This window comes from Episyrphus balteatus, chromosome 3 (assembly GCF_945859705.1).
Source record: "Episyrphus balteatus chromosome 3, idEpiBalt1.1, whole genome shotgun sequence".
NCBI classification, from domain to species: Eukaryota; Metazoa; Arthropoda; class Insecta; order Diptera; family Syrphidae; genus Episyrphus; species Episyrphus balteatus.
The window spans coordinates 123,092,534-123,107,580 of NC_079136.1; the positions used below are offsets into that span (position 1 = coordinate 123,092,534).

Below are 15,047 nucleotides of genomic sequence, written 5' to 3' on the forward strand. Positions count from 1 at the left end.
TTAAAGCATTTTTATAGCATAAGCTTGCCAACAACAGAAGAATTTCACATGAAAATGACAAAAAAAAAAACAAGCAAACTGAAAATATGATGAGTCTAATAGTGACGATGACAATATCCCCTCGTGAGTGCTAAAATAAGTTAACATTTAAACAAGCTTCGTTACACACTATTCGATTAAAAAAAAACTTGAGTGAAAATGCATCTTTTCTTTACTTTTGGAACCACAAATCGTAGGTAACATGAGTTACCAAAATAATGTAACGTGAGTTACCTAAATATTTTAAATTTTTTCCTCGAAATATTGAAAAAATGTTTGGTTTTGTCACTCATATTAAAAGCTTGTAATTTTGTATGTATGGAATCTTCATTGAAAACAAATTAAGATTCATAATTTCACATAAAAACTTCATACTGTAGGGGTCTTAAAATTCGTGTCCGATTTTTGTAACGTGAGTTACCATTAGAGCCTACGATTTTGTTCGTGTATTTAATTACACGTATACCCGATACACGTGTACACGTGTATCTAAAAAACGTTTACACGTGTATCTTATTTACACGTGTATTTATTAAATACACGTGTATTTATATTTACACGTGTAAATACGAAACAAAATGATTTTTTTGCTTTTTGGGGGTAAAATAAAAGTTTTTAAAACTAAACAACTGAAGATTATTGTGCAAATAAATAGTTCGAATTGGAAAAATAGTATTTGAACTTTTTGAAGACCTTATAAATAATTTATTCAAAAATTAAAAATAATGATGTGCCTTTTCATTAAAAAAAAGCTAATAAATTTTTCCAAGATATATTTGCATATTTCCTACTGTGTCTTTCTCAGAAGAAAGTGTACCAACTGTTACATGTTTTTTTTTTTTTTTTTTGTTAATCACCGTTTATTTGAAGATCATATGGTTTACTAAGTTCATAGTGAAAGTGTAAAAGGTGTTTTATAAATAAAGCGACAAATTCAATCAAAATAAATTTTAAAATAAAACTAAAATATGAAGCCAAGGAGTTGGGTATGGCAATATGCCCACCGAGAAGGGACAAATGCCTACTGTGACTTATGTAGTTCACAACAAAACAACCGTTTTTCTTGTCCCGGTGGAACAACCGGAGCCCTTGGACGGCATTTAAAGGGACTCCATGGAGTCAATTTAATCATTTTATATGTTTTGTTGCTTGGTAATCTAATCTAATCTGCTTTATTTTTTTACTTTTTAGTCGTATAATATTTGAAAGAAGATGATAATTTGCTTGGGTGGTATGAGCTCCCAAAGCCCCTCTCTTGCAATTTACCTACAAAAGCTTTTGCGATATTTAGAATGGGATAAAATAGATTTGGGGTGTTTCAACCCCCCAATGCCCCTCCCCTGAGTTCGGACCCCAAAATATTGCGTTGCAATCCAAACTTCATATGTGTACAAAGTTCAGTTCGATACGATAATGGGAATCGGGTCAAAATTTTTTTCCAAGATTTATATGACTAGGGTTCAATAAGAATTTCCAATTAAATTTTCCGTGTAATTTCAATGTGTAAATCTAGCCAATAACCGCAAAAACCTGAACAATATCCTTTTCATTCAATATAATACATATTTTAGGAAATCGCCACCAAATCTACCTGTTCGAACGCTATTTACACGTGTAAATATAAATACACGTGTAAATATAAATACACGTGTATTTACAAATACACGTGCTTCGGCACGAATTATTTAAATACACGTGTAGCACGTGTACCTTAATACACGTACAATAGTAGGCTCTAGTTACCATCAAACTTTTATTTTTCCCAAGCAAATGTTAAAAATAAAAAAAATTTTTCTAGTTAATTATGAAAGTAATAGTTATGCTCCATTCATGGATAGTAATTTCGTATAAATTTACATTAAAATTGAAAGAAAAAAAAATTATTTATGTGTTGGAAATTTTTGTGAATGTAACGTGAGTTACCATGGAATTGCTCACAGGGTGTCCCACAGTCACAGCCTCAAATGAAAACCATGGATTCCTGAAGTCATTTTAAGTCGAAAAACTTAAGAGGTAATTTTTTCGTTTTCGACCCGTTTTCGAGTTACCACGGTTTTTATGATTTTTGCTCTCTTGTCCTTTAACTGGCCTTATCTTTGCCAAACTAAGTTTGATTTGAAAGTTTTTTTTTTACAACCAATCAAGAATTTATTACAGTTTAAGTTTGTCTCAAAACTTTTTTTCTGCGGACAACCATTTTTCCACAATTTTGCATCAAACACAATTTTCTTCGTTTTTTAAGTTGTTTTTTACACTTTCATATCATTTAAGTCAAAAAAACACGTTAATGAGTATTAATTTTTTGTACTTTTTATTAAAGCTGAAAGTAATTAAAAAAAAAATAAACAAACTGAGTGAATTAAAAAAAAAAAACAATTTTTAAATAAAAATTAATTTAAATGAATTAAAAACTTTTTCTGAGCTGTTGTGGTTAAGAAAAGAACAAATAGATAAAGCTTAGAAAAAGTTTTAATTCATTTCCTTCCAATAATTTGTCCCTTCACATGTCTTTTCTTTGACTTACAATCAGATCTATTTCAATGGCACACACCCTTTTTAATTGTTAGTAGACATCAACCAATTTTGATTAGGCTTTTTCCTCAAAACGCTGTTTCAAAAGTCTGGCAAATTCAAATCGCGGTCTTATATGGTAGTTACATTGAGGAAAAGCCACCATAAAACAACATAAAATCAATGAAAATTTAAATATTTTTTATTTTTGGTTTAAAACTTATTTTCTGATGTTTTTTCTTGAATTTTTGTATTTATGTACATATATTTTTATTATTTTGACTTTGCCATAATGCCCGATGGTTTTTTTTTTTTTTTTGTTAACATGTTCGTTGTTGACTTTGGAGACTTATAAAATTTTGCGTTTCGCTTCAGCTGCGTACTATGCTTAAGCCAAGAAACTTTATTATGAAATAAAAAATAAAATAAAAATTTGAACTCTAACCTAGATCTCAGACACAAAAGCCATATATTTGCTGGAATCAAGAATTGTTCTTTTTTCACATGTAATTCAATTGACCTGAAACTTTATGAGATTTGACTCCTCTAGAGGCTGCAAGATGTCATTTGGTTTATGTTTATAAGCAAATAAGCAAAACAAAAAATATACGCTGCCTGCTAAGTGAGAGTGACTCAATCATCGTTTCGTTGTGTTAAATTCACTTTGTAATTAATATCTTTAAATTTATTCATTTCTGTCATAAATTCATAACATTGTGTACGTAAATTGTGGTTTACCACAAATTTCATATATATTTAATAAACAGGTTAATCTGTATTGTTATTGCAATTTCACCAAATGTTGACACCTATTCTTTTATTATGATTCATCAATTCAAATTTTTGGGAAAAATAAAAAAAACAATTACGATATACCCTATACGATTAAGGAATTCAGAAAAAAAAATATGACTTACCTATACCATAAAAAAAAAAATTGCACTCATTTTCAAACACAAACAAAACAAAGAAGAAAAACGAAAGGAGAAACTGCAATGGAATCGAAACATCATGGCGACTACGACAACGACAAGTGCATGTGCGCGGGAACATTTATAATTGTACTAGACTAGAGAAATTCGCTCATTTTTTTTTTGACACTACTAAGCTTTTCGCCGTAGTTTAGACTCAAAAATATGCATGCAAGTTCTATAATCAGAAATATTTTATTATTTATTTATTTATAAAATCAAATAGGTACGTAAATTCGTACTGATAAAACTCATGTTGAATTCCCCGTCTTCCCTTTTGTAATTCCGACTTATTTATTAAAACTTACCACCTCCCTGCCATTTCCCATCAAAAACACACCCTTTTTTATGTATGATTCATCACCTATCAAAATGTTGAGGTATCGTTTTCATTTTTATTGCATTTTGTATCATATAATTGATTCTGTCTTTCTATTCTTTTTATAATATAACAAATTTATGTCCTATTTCTATCTAAAATTAGTAACTATACATTTAATTTAATCAAATTGAAATTTTGCAAATATCAATGCAACCAATAGATCTCCTTTAAGTGAGCCATTATTCTCAATTACCAGGTCCCATTGTTCATAATCATCTAAATCGCATTCAGATTGTACATCATCAACACCCAGTTGATAGATCCATCCACGTTCGGCACGTATTATCTCTGGACAAGTAATACGTATTGTCACAATCTTATCACCGTATGTCTCCTTGAAATATTTCACATCGTTTTTACGTCTAATATCACTGACGATAACAATTTCGTGGTCAGCTGTGTTGTTACAAATATAAAATAAGAATTTAATAGAAATTTGTTATCACAAAAATGGTGACTTGTTACAAACCATTTTTCATAGCACTTCGACAAAAGTAACCATAGTCTTCAGCTCGAACAGTATCACTCCATTCAATCATTTCTTTTCGGTATTTCTCTTTGTATGGTCCATCGCTTAGCAACTGTTCGAGATCTAGATTGAGTTTCTTTGCCCATTCGGTTTTAATTGGCGAAGAGATTCTTACAATTTGGCTTCGTTCATTCAATCTGAATGTGTCAAGATTTTTCTATTTTGTATTTTTTTATTTCTATAAAAAAAGACTAATTCATTTTGAATTCAAACCTTTTATTTAATTGTTCAGCAAGGTAATCCTTGCCGCACTTTCGTTTTCCACTCAACAAAATTATATACTTGGCATTTGCCATTCCGAAGCAATACTAAATACCTAACAGAAATACAAAAAAAAAACTTTAGATCCAAGTTTGAACTTTCTCCAAATCTCTCACGTCACTCTGGTTCTGGTTTGTGGTATGCCGTTGCCGTATGCCTTGCCTTGCAATGAGGTATGAGGAGGATGCGGACGAAGTGGGGTTTGGGGTGGTTTTAAGTTTGTTTGTGAGACGCAGTGAGAAGATTGTACATAATGAATATCTCGGTAAAGGTTGAGAGATCACATTTTATTTTTGGGCGAAGATTTTTGTTATCTAAATAAAATCTATTAACCTATTGAAAAAGATAATAATAATTTGCATACATAATTGTGCATAAATAGTTATTGAATAGTAATTTTTAGTGTTTTTTGTTGGTCAAATTCTCTGATAAGAAATTGTGTTTTTTGAGTTTTTAGGACGAGTTTTTGTTGACGTATACGAGGAAGGCTGCATTGGATATTAAAATTTTGTGGGTGGTTGGGTGGGAATTCAAAAGGGAAATAATGTTAAATGTTTTGTGTTAAGCAGAACTGCCAGGCTAAACAAATATAACGAATAAATTTATAAAATCCCAGTATTTTCCCAAAGAAACAATCCCAGATCAAACAATTTTTAAGCTTTTTGTATTGATCTACGTTTATTTCCCATTTGCATTTAATGATGAGAAAGACGACACAGACCAAGTAATAAGGCGCACATTTAAACCTTTTGACTTACACAAATTGTTTTTTAAATCTTATCTATTTGTTCTTTTCTTAACCACAACAGCTCAGAAAAAGTTTTTAATTCATATAAATTAATTTTTTATTTAAAAATTATTTTTTTTTTTTTAATTCACTCAGTTTGTTTATTTTTTTTTAAATTACTTTCAGTAGCCTTTTTTATGAAATAAAACTTATTTTTATTATGAAAATAAACTGGGCTTTAATAAAAAGCACAAAAAATTAATACTCATTAACGTGTTTTTTTTGACTTAAATGATATGAAAGTGTAAAAAACAACTTAAAAAACGAAGAAAATTGTGTTTGATTCAAAATTGAGGAGAAACCTCAAGTAGCACACTGGTGTATAAATTGGTGTAAATTCATTAATTTTGGTGTAAAATTGAGGAAATTGAAAAAATATGGTGTATTTTTCAAAATTAGTGGTATAAAAATTATACCACTGTCTTTTCTGTAAAAAATTTCAACATTTTTTTAAGATTCCGTGCAAAAAATACACCGATATTCAGTTGTTTTTATAATATACCATTAATGGTGTATAAAATTATTCGATTCTGAAATCAACCAAAACGGTACATTTTGTACACTATCTTTGGTGTAGAAAGCACACCCTGTGGACATAAAATTCACCAGAATGCATAAGTGGGAGACGACATATTTTTCAATGGCCGCCATTTAAAAAAAGGAGACAGCAATTAATTAGTTTTCTATAATAGTATATATATCGACCTAATTATCCTGCAATTTGGTTTTTTCGATGCGGTATATTATGTTATAAAAGAACTCTTCTAAAAAAATGTAAAAACAACAAAAAAAAATATAATTTTTGAAAAACTGATTTTTAAAATCGAACAAAAAAATCATTAATTCACTGACATTTTTGAGGCGCTCGATTTTTAGAGGGGGTAGTATGTAAAATTAGAAGACAGAATGTGTTTCGTTTTTAAATTAGCAAATAAATTCATATTTAACCATTAGTTTCTTATGGCAATATTATGAAAGTGAATAAAAATTCATTTTCATTTATTTCATAAGAAATGGTGTGAATTAGGATTCATCAAACTGTTTGAGGTAAAAAATAAACTTTGGTTCAAATTTTAAATCAGAATAATTTAAATGGTGTATTTTATCCGTAGATTTATTGTGTATTTTTCAATTTCAAAGGGATAATTTTCACCAAAAACCAGATCATTTAATATACCACTTGCGCCATTTACACACCAAAATCGGTATATTTTTTTAACCACCGGAGTTTATTATATACGAGAAAATGGTGTATTTTTTATATTCAAAATGTATATCACGAAAGTGCAAAAAATACACCAAATATTTTGGTGTATTTTAGACTTTTGTGCTACTTGAGACGGTTGTCTGCAGAAAAAAAAGTTTTGAGAAAAACTTAAACTGTAATAAATTCTTGATTGGTTGTAAAAAAAATCTTTCAAATCAAACGTAGTTTGGCAAAGATAAGGCCAGTTAAAGGACAAGAGAGCAAAAATCATAAAAACCGTGGTAACGGGGCCAAAACGAGAAAATTACCTCTTAAGTTTTTCGACTTAAAATGACTTCAGGAGTCCACAGTTTTCATTTGGGGCGGTGACTGTGGGACACCCTGTATATTGATGTACAGCCTAAACTAATGAAGTGACTCTCTTTAAAGTTGGTAGTTAAAGAACCGTTTTCTTGACTTTCTCGGAAGCCACTTATACGAGTTCAATGAAAATTTTGTGCAAAAACCTAGCCTCGATTAAGGAATTGAAAATATAAAAGTCAGTTTTGGATTTTTTTTTTTTTGAAAAATCTATTTTTTTTTTTTTTCAAATATGGATTGAAATTTTGTTTGAATATGTATTAAATTTTCGAAAAATTTTAAATACAAAAAATTGTTTTTTTTTTTAATGGCTCCAATATAATAAAAAAAAATTACAAAAATTCTTTTTTACATACATATATTTCTTAGCAAATGGCACACCTCATTTGGAGAATAAAAAGGTAGTTTCCTAATCAACTTGTAATACCTTTTTATATTTTTTGTATAAAACTAATGATAAATTGCAATTCAAATCATTCTTTTATATATGATATAGTTTTCTAACAGAAAAACTTAAAATAGTGATGCAGAAAAGCTTAGTTTTTGCTTTCAAAAACAATTTTTGTAGTTTTTTCCAAAAACAAATAGTTCTGAAAAGAAATACAAAATTTTTACTACTGTAAATTTCTCACTTTTTGCAAAAAATGGCCATATATATAAACCCTTGCGGTGTTTAATACTATGTTTCCACCTACGCTAAATCCGAGATTTAGCTAAGTAGATTTAGCATAAATCTCAAGTTTTATTCTAAATCTCGGAATAAAAGTAGGTACAAATCTTAGATTTAGGGCAAGTTGTACAAATATTTAATCCGTGGTTCAGCAACTTTTATCTTCTGAAATCAGTGGTAAGGTTTCGGTTTAGCACTGGTGCAAGGTCCACATATGTAAAAATAGCCACATCCATGCTTGAACCGAAGTTGACCCGCAGCTAATCCGCTGAAATCGGTGGGTTAAATTCCTGATCCGAGGCTGAACCACCTTTGTACAACTGGCCCTTAGGGTAGCTGAACCCAAATCTGTGATTTAGCGAAGTAGATTTAAAATAAAACTCGAGGTTTATTCTAAATCTACTAAGCTAAATCTCGGATTTAGCGTAGGTGGAAACATAATATTAGTTCCTTTAAAAATATTAAAGCTTAACGATCAAAATTTTGGCTGAATTTTTTCTCTCCGTTTTTCTTGACTATTTTTCGTCCGCTAAATTGTTATTTAAAAAATCCCAATAATATCCCCAAAAAAAACAATCCCAGATCAAACAATTTTTAAGCTTTTTGCGGTGTTTAAGTTCCTTTAAAACTATTAAAGCTTAGTACGCAGATCGATCAAAATTTTGGCTGAATTTTTTTTCTCCGTTTTTCTTGACTTATTTTTCGTCCGCTAAATTGTTACAGATAGAAAATATACAGTTGGAAACGAATGCGTGAATTTCTAGCTGAATCTGTGGACAACTCAGCTGAAAATCTAAAATAAATTTTAGCTTAGATAAATTTTGGAGATCATTTTGTATGGAGCTAAAATTCATCTCGATCTGAGGACTTAACTACATTGGCCATTTTTTTGCAAAAGTAGATATAAAAGTGAAAATATTTTTTTTCTCGCTAGTGCGTTTGTTTTGTGAAAAAGAGTACACACATTGTTTTTCAAGGTGCATCTTTTTTTAAATATTTCATTCTGGGAAACAGTCACAAAATAAGTTTTAAAACTATCACTTTTGTAAGTTTTCATTTTTTTTATACCAATGCAGTAGGCTTTAAAACAAAAGTTCCAATCCAAAAAAAAAATCCCACATAATGGGATTAAAATTTACCCACATGGTAATACCAAATTATCTGAACGAATTAAAAATGTCACGTTACCAAAAAACCCGAATACGTGTAACTTGTTGTCAGTCGAATTTGTCCAAGTATTGCTATACTCAACGAAACCAATACAACTACTACTAAACAATCTTTATTGATTTATATAGATTTTCTATGTATTAGTTTGACAGTTGGCATCAATATAACGAAATTATCTATCAAACTATGGGATATTTATAAAAATACCCCATATGGATGGGAAATTAAATTAAAACATAACGAAATTGAAAGAGAAAAATATATTTCAAATCAGCGATGAGTTGGAGATGACGAGTAGGTTAGAAAAGGAAAAAGAAAAAAAGAAGTGAACGGTGGTACAACACTACACTACACTAAACTCTGCTGCTCATCTACCGGGGCGAATCCACACCACCAAATCATTAAAAGATTTTCTTTTCTTTCGTGCAGTGAATGTGACCGCGAGTAGTGTAGTGTAAAAATAGTTGTGTCCTCCGAAACTCGTGGAGAGAAAAAAACTTAAAAATTTTTTTAAGTTAAAAATATAAAATAACAAAAAAACAAACAAAATGGGAAGTAAGTAAATAGAAATCATGTTCAATTTATCAAGTTTTTCAAATTTTCATGAAAAGTGGAAAATCGACGAAAAGTTAGACCAATTCTATACCTATTCTATCTCTACTCTCTACCTGCTTTCCTGATAAACACACTTGCTTACGTATACAATTTCTTTTGGTTGAATGGATTTTTTTGTTGGTGGATCCACTACCATTAAATAAACTACCTAATTGGGAATCAATTCATAAACATATTTCCAAAATATCCATTTTAAACCAAAAAAGCAAAGCATTTGTGTGTTTTTTAAGTTAAAATGAAAGTTTTTTTTTTTTATCTAAACTAATTTATTTCATTTCGTCTTTTTGTTTGCAGTTAAATTCCTAGAAGTTATCAAACCATTCTGCAGTATACTGCCGGAAATCGCCAAACCCGAGCGAAAGGTAAGTTAATTTTCCTTTTTTTATCATTGAGATAATCTTTTAGGTGTTTTCGATTGCAAGAATCTCGCCTTGGTTTGAGAGAGTTTGTGTTTTTTTTTTCTTGTACCTAATTTGTTTTTGATTTACTTAATTTGTTGTTCTAATAAGTTAATAAGTATCTAATTAACTTTGTTTCATTCATAAAAAAGTGGAAAATGTTGAAGTTTTCTTCTGACTATTCGCCGCCGTTTGTCTCTGGAGAAAAAAAAAAACAAATTTTTGCTACGTTTCATTCATATTTGCAGTGTTGCCATGTTCAAATTCAAAATTGATGACAAGACACACACGATAGAGAGAAGTTTAAACTTCGTGGAACTTTTTGTAGTGTTTAATATATCTATCTCTCTTTGTCTCATTGTCTATCTCGTTTTCACTTGGAAAAATTCTTTTTTGATACTTTCACCAAAAAAAAAAGATCACTTTAATATTAAATTCGGCTTTGATTTAAATTCATTTTATGACTGAAAATATTTTAAGTTATAATGGGAAGTGATTCTTTAATATCTGTTTTTGTTTTCACTGAAAGTGATTGGTTGTTCAATGATCTTGTTCAGACAATCACAAATATTCTCTTTGAGAATAATGAAGATGGCAAAACTTGAAGAAGTCTAAAAAAAAATTGTTGAAATGGATATGAATGTAGGTCAAATGGTAGATTGAAATGAAGTCGCTATGGATTGGTTTTTACTTACCTCTATTTGACCTTGTTTTTGGGCAAATCAATTGCTCGTTAGCAGTTAGGTTAAGCAATGATCATGAAAGTGATAGGTAGTGAAAATATTTCCACGTCATATTTTTTTCGTAAAAAAAGTTTGAACAATTGTATAAATAAAATATCGATTGGGAAGTATGTATGATCGACCTTGAATGTTGATAAAGTACCTAACTGAAATGAATAAGATAAGCTTTAAGAAAGATAATGTTTAAAACGGCAGGTGTAGTGCAACTAAACTAGGCATTACATTTAATTTTCGTTACTATTGAGAGCAGCTTGAAATTCAAAGTAAATGACTTCTATTTCTTATAGAAAAAGAAGCAGTATACATTCCTATGTAACCAAAGTTAGTTTTTAGCGAAAAGTTCCTTCAATTTGATATAATTTCAGTACCTATTACTTTTTTAATAGAATTTATTAGTTTTAAGTTGTCGCTCAAGTTGAGAAATATCTTTATCATTCACTCAAGTCACGATTTTTCCTAAGTGAACGTCTGAAGAGGCACTATTACTTAAGGATTTCCTCTGTATGAACTAACAATCCGCAAAACTTGAGGAAACGCTTTAGTTGTTTTTCTTACTCGTATGAAATATGGCAAAGGACATTTTAAATATTGTTTAATTGCGACAGACAAAAAATGAAACTGACAAAACAAAATTATTAGAAAAAATATTTTTAGGTGATAGTTTACTAAAAATCAATTCCGTGTCCTGCGAATGTTTTTTTTTTTTTTTTTTTAAGTTGCTATGCAAATTGTTCACCAAGTTTTTAAGCTGATATTTTTTAAGACATTTCTAAGTGTTAAATCTCCTTTTTAACATTTTTGGAACAATTGGCATTGTAGGTACAAATTTGAGTTCTTTTTTTTTTATGCATTTAATTATTCGGCGAGTTTTTATTAAAATTAAAAACCACTTTGTAACCATTAAAATACGATTATGTACATATGTATGTTCATATAACGAGAGTCATTAAGTACTCATTTTGTTGTTAATGTTTAAATGTCTCGATGTCTGCAGTGTTTTACTTTTTCACAAGGAGAAATACAAAAGAATGTTTTATTCGTTAAAAATTAATCATTTTTCAAATATAATTTTTATTAACATTTATTAAATTATGATTTAAGTTTGACAAATGATCGTTAAAATAAAAGTAGCAGCATAGATTTGAAGGTTCAATGACCTACCATCCGGTCTGCACTTTATTCTATAAATCGTTTTTAATTTTTTGGACTTACATCTAAGAATTCTCTATTTTTCAACACAATAAATCCTGTAAATCCTTTTTATTATTAGCATTTATTATGCTATTTCTTTTATTAATTTGCTTCTTTTTTTTAAGTTCTTAATCTTTGCAATGCACCACACGACCTACTCTGAAAAGAGAAATATCAAAAAATTTCAAAAATCAGAAGAATTGCTGATTTTTTTTTTTAAATCACCAAATTAAATGAAACGAAATGATAACTAAAAGACAAGTAATAAATATTCATGTAGAGCTTATTCAGTGAAAGAAACACAGAGTAGACAAAGTATGGAAAACACGCATTTGAACGCTTCAAGAAAGTAATGAACTTTAAAAGTAAATAAGAATATGTTCTAAAAAAAACTGCAAAATAAAAATTAGGACGGTTTAATTTTTTTTTTTTTTTACTTGACTTGAGCTGCGTAAAAGGTTTATTGACAAAGTTACACACTAAGAAATAATCGGCGCAACCGAATTTGAATTTTTTTCTACACTCCTAAAGTGTAAAGTTTTTAAACTAACTAATTTTTTTGTGTTTTTCTTTTTTTTTTACTTAAAATCGTTTTTCATTAGATCCAATTCAGGGAAAAGGTGCTATGGACCGCAATAACACTCTTCATCTTCCTTGTCTGCTGTCAAATTCCTTTGTTCGGTATTATGAGCTCCGATTCAGCGGATCCCTTCTACTGGATTCGTGTAATTCTCGCTTCGAATCGTGGTACCCTAATGGAATTGGGTATTTCCCCAATTGTCACATCCGGATTAATCATGCAATTGTTGGCTGGTGCCAAAATCATTGAAGTCGGTGATACACCAAAAGATCGTGCCCTCTTCAATGGAGCGCAAAAACTCTTCGGTATGGTCATCACAATTGGTCAGGCTATTGTCTACGTCATGACTGGAATGTATGGTGATCCATCAGAAATTGGAGCTGGTGTTTGCTTGTTGATCATCATCCAATTGTTCGCTGCCGGTTTGATTGTTTTGTTATTGGATGAGCTTTTGCAAAAGGGATACGGTCTAGGATCTGGTATTTCACTCTTCATTGCCACAAACATTTGTGAGACAATTGTGTGGAAGGCATTCTCACCAACCACTGTGACAACTGGACGTGGTACCGAATTCGAAGGAGCTGTAATTGCTCTGTTCCATTTGATGGCCACACGCAATGACAAAGTTCGCGCATTGAGGGAAGCTTTCTATCGCCAGAATTTACCCAATTTGATGAACTTGTTGGCTACCGTTCTCGTTTTTGCCGTGGTCATATACTTCCAAGGTTTCCGTGTCGATCTACCAATCAAGTCAGCACGTTACCGTGGACAATACAGCAGCTATCCAATTAAATTGTTCTACACATCGAACATCCCAATTATTTTGCAATCGGCTCTCGTTTCCAACTTGTATGTGATCTCACAGATGTTGGCTGTTAAGTTCCATGGCAATGTGTTTATTAACTTACTCGGAGTGTGGGCTGATGTTGGTGGTGGCGGCCCAGCGAGGTCGTATCCAATTGGTGGATTATGCTACTATCTTTCGCCGCCAGAAAGTGTGGGGCACATTCTGCAGGACCCAATTCATGCGATATTGTACATTGTCTTCATGTTGGGATCATGTGCGTTCTTCTCCAAGACGTGGATTGATGTGTCTGGAAGCTCTGCCAAGGATGTAAGAATATATTTTTTGGGTCTTTTTTAATTTTCTTTTATTAATTAATTTTGTGTCTCTTGTTTTTTAAGGTTGCTAAACAATTAAAAGAACAGCACATGGTTATGCGCGGTCATCGTGAGAACTCAATGATCCACGAATTGAATCGTTACATTCCCACAGCGGCTGCTTTTGGTGGTCTCTGCATTGGCGCATTATCAGTGTTAGCTGATTTCCTCGGCGCCATTGGGTCAGGAACTGGTATTCTGCTGGCCGTAACAATCATTTATCAATACTTTGAAATCTTCGTTAAGGAGCAATCTGAAATGGGTGGCATGGGCACGTTGCTATTCTAAGAATATCAACAACAACAAAAAAAACATACAAAAGAGAGAGAGAGACAGTTATGTGCCACTCGCCCCTTTTAGACCTAATTTTGTAGGTTTCCTAAGTTAATTAAGTAATAATTAATTTTTTAATTTTTTTTTTTTTTGCATAATTATAATTTTTTTTGTATTCTTTGTGAGATTCATTTTGAAATATTTAATGAATGAATGATAATAACTTAAAACAAAAAATAATAATATAAAAATAATATTTGATTACAGAGAAATGAAAACATAAACAAAACAAAAGAAACTTAAAATAAAGAGAAAAACTGAAAAATCTTTTTAAACAAAAAAATCGAAAAAACGTAAAATTGTATTTGTGGTTTTATTTTTCAATATTTACAAAACAATAACAAAAATTTACAAACTTGTTAGTAAAGAAATGAGGTTTAAAAAAAATGTCTGGTGGGGGAATTTTAATTACTTAATTCTAATAACTTGTCTGGTTGCTGTCTGTAATTCTTGGAAGTAATTAACAAGCACTCAAAATTGTAATGTCATTAAGAGCAATTGATATCCTTAGGTGGAAATGGTATTATGTGTTCATTGGAAAACAAATTATTTTGTTTCTGAAAGACGTAAAGAAATGATTACGCTAAGTAGTTTCAATTCAAAGTTAATTTAAAAAGCTTTTGAATTTAGGAGATTTCCAGTTTATCTACTTGGAATCAATGAAATGATTATTGTTTCGATAACTTTCCGCAGGAAAAAAATATCTCGGTCTGATAGTCTACACTGTTAAAAAGAGTTGGAATTCTTTAATGCAGTGATTCTTTTGCATCAAAAATAATTCAGGTGCAGGTAAAGTAGTGGTTTTGGTTTCTTGACATACAAAAAGTTGCTATGCTAAGGCAATGTTGCTTTTATGAATTCATTCGTTATCCCAAAATCTAGTAGTATATAATCGGCCCTATTAAGGTATCCTTTCGGATTTTTTTTAATGGAACTTATCTGTTTACTGCCCCAGATAAGGTTGTAATTATGAAATAAAACAAAATATTTTTTGAGCCGTTATTTACGGTAACTTTCATAAAATGGTTTCTCTGATTTTATGGCAAACGACTCAACCGATTTCAACGAAAATTATCAAAGAACGCATTTTATAAAAATGAATTCCTTAAAAACAAGTTGATAATTTTTTTTCAAATTAG

The 15,047-nt window shown here is 30.4% G+C and overlaps 2 protein-coding genes across 3 annotated transcripts; one reads left to right on the forward strand and one right to left on the reverse strand.

Moving 5' to 3' along the window:
* Window positions 1–3,859: 3,859 nt before the first annotated feature.
* On the reverse strand, window positions 3,860–5,149 carry LOC129916316 (phosphomevalonate kinase). Of its 2 annotated transcripts, XM_055996179.1 has the most exons (5): window positions 5,058–5,149; window positions 4,810–5,007; window positions 4,646–4,748; window positions 4,373–4,569; window positions 3,860–4,299 (listed from the first exon to the last, which is right to left on the reverse strand). In XM_055996179.1, exons 3-5 carry the CDS (start codon window positions 4,726–4,728, stop codon window positions 4,022–4,024), a joined length of 558 nt encoding a protein of 185 aa, XP_055852154.1. In that variant the 5' UTR covers window positions 4,729–4,748; window positions 4,810–5,007; window positions 5,058–5,149; the 3' UTR covers window positions 3,860–4,021. The 2 variants fall into 2 exon arrangements, with proteins under 2 accessions (XP_055852154.1, XP_055852153.1); XM_055996178.1 differs by having other exon boundaries at window positions 4,646–5,007.
* A 4,062-nt stretch (window positions 5,150–9,211) lies between these two features.
* Window positions 9,212–13,889, forward strand: LOC129914819 (protein transport protein Sec61 subunit alpha). The gene is made up of 4 exons (XM_055994231.1): window positions 9,212–9,442; window positions 9,797–9,864; window positions 12,437–13,528; window positions 13,600–13,889. The coding sequence occupies exons 1-4, from the start codon at window positions 9,436–9,438 to the stop codon at window positions 13,861–13,863; spliced, it is 1,431 nt and encodes a 476-aa protein (XP_055850206.1). The 5' UTR covers window positions 9,212–9,435; the 3' UTR covers window positions 13,864–13,889.
* Window positions 13,890–15,047: the final 1,158 nt, after the last annotated feature.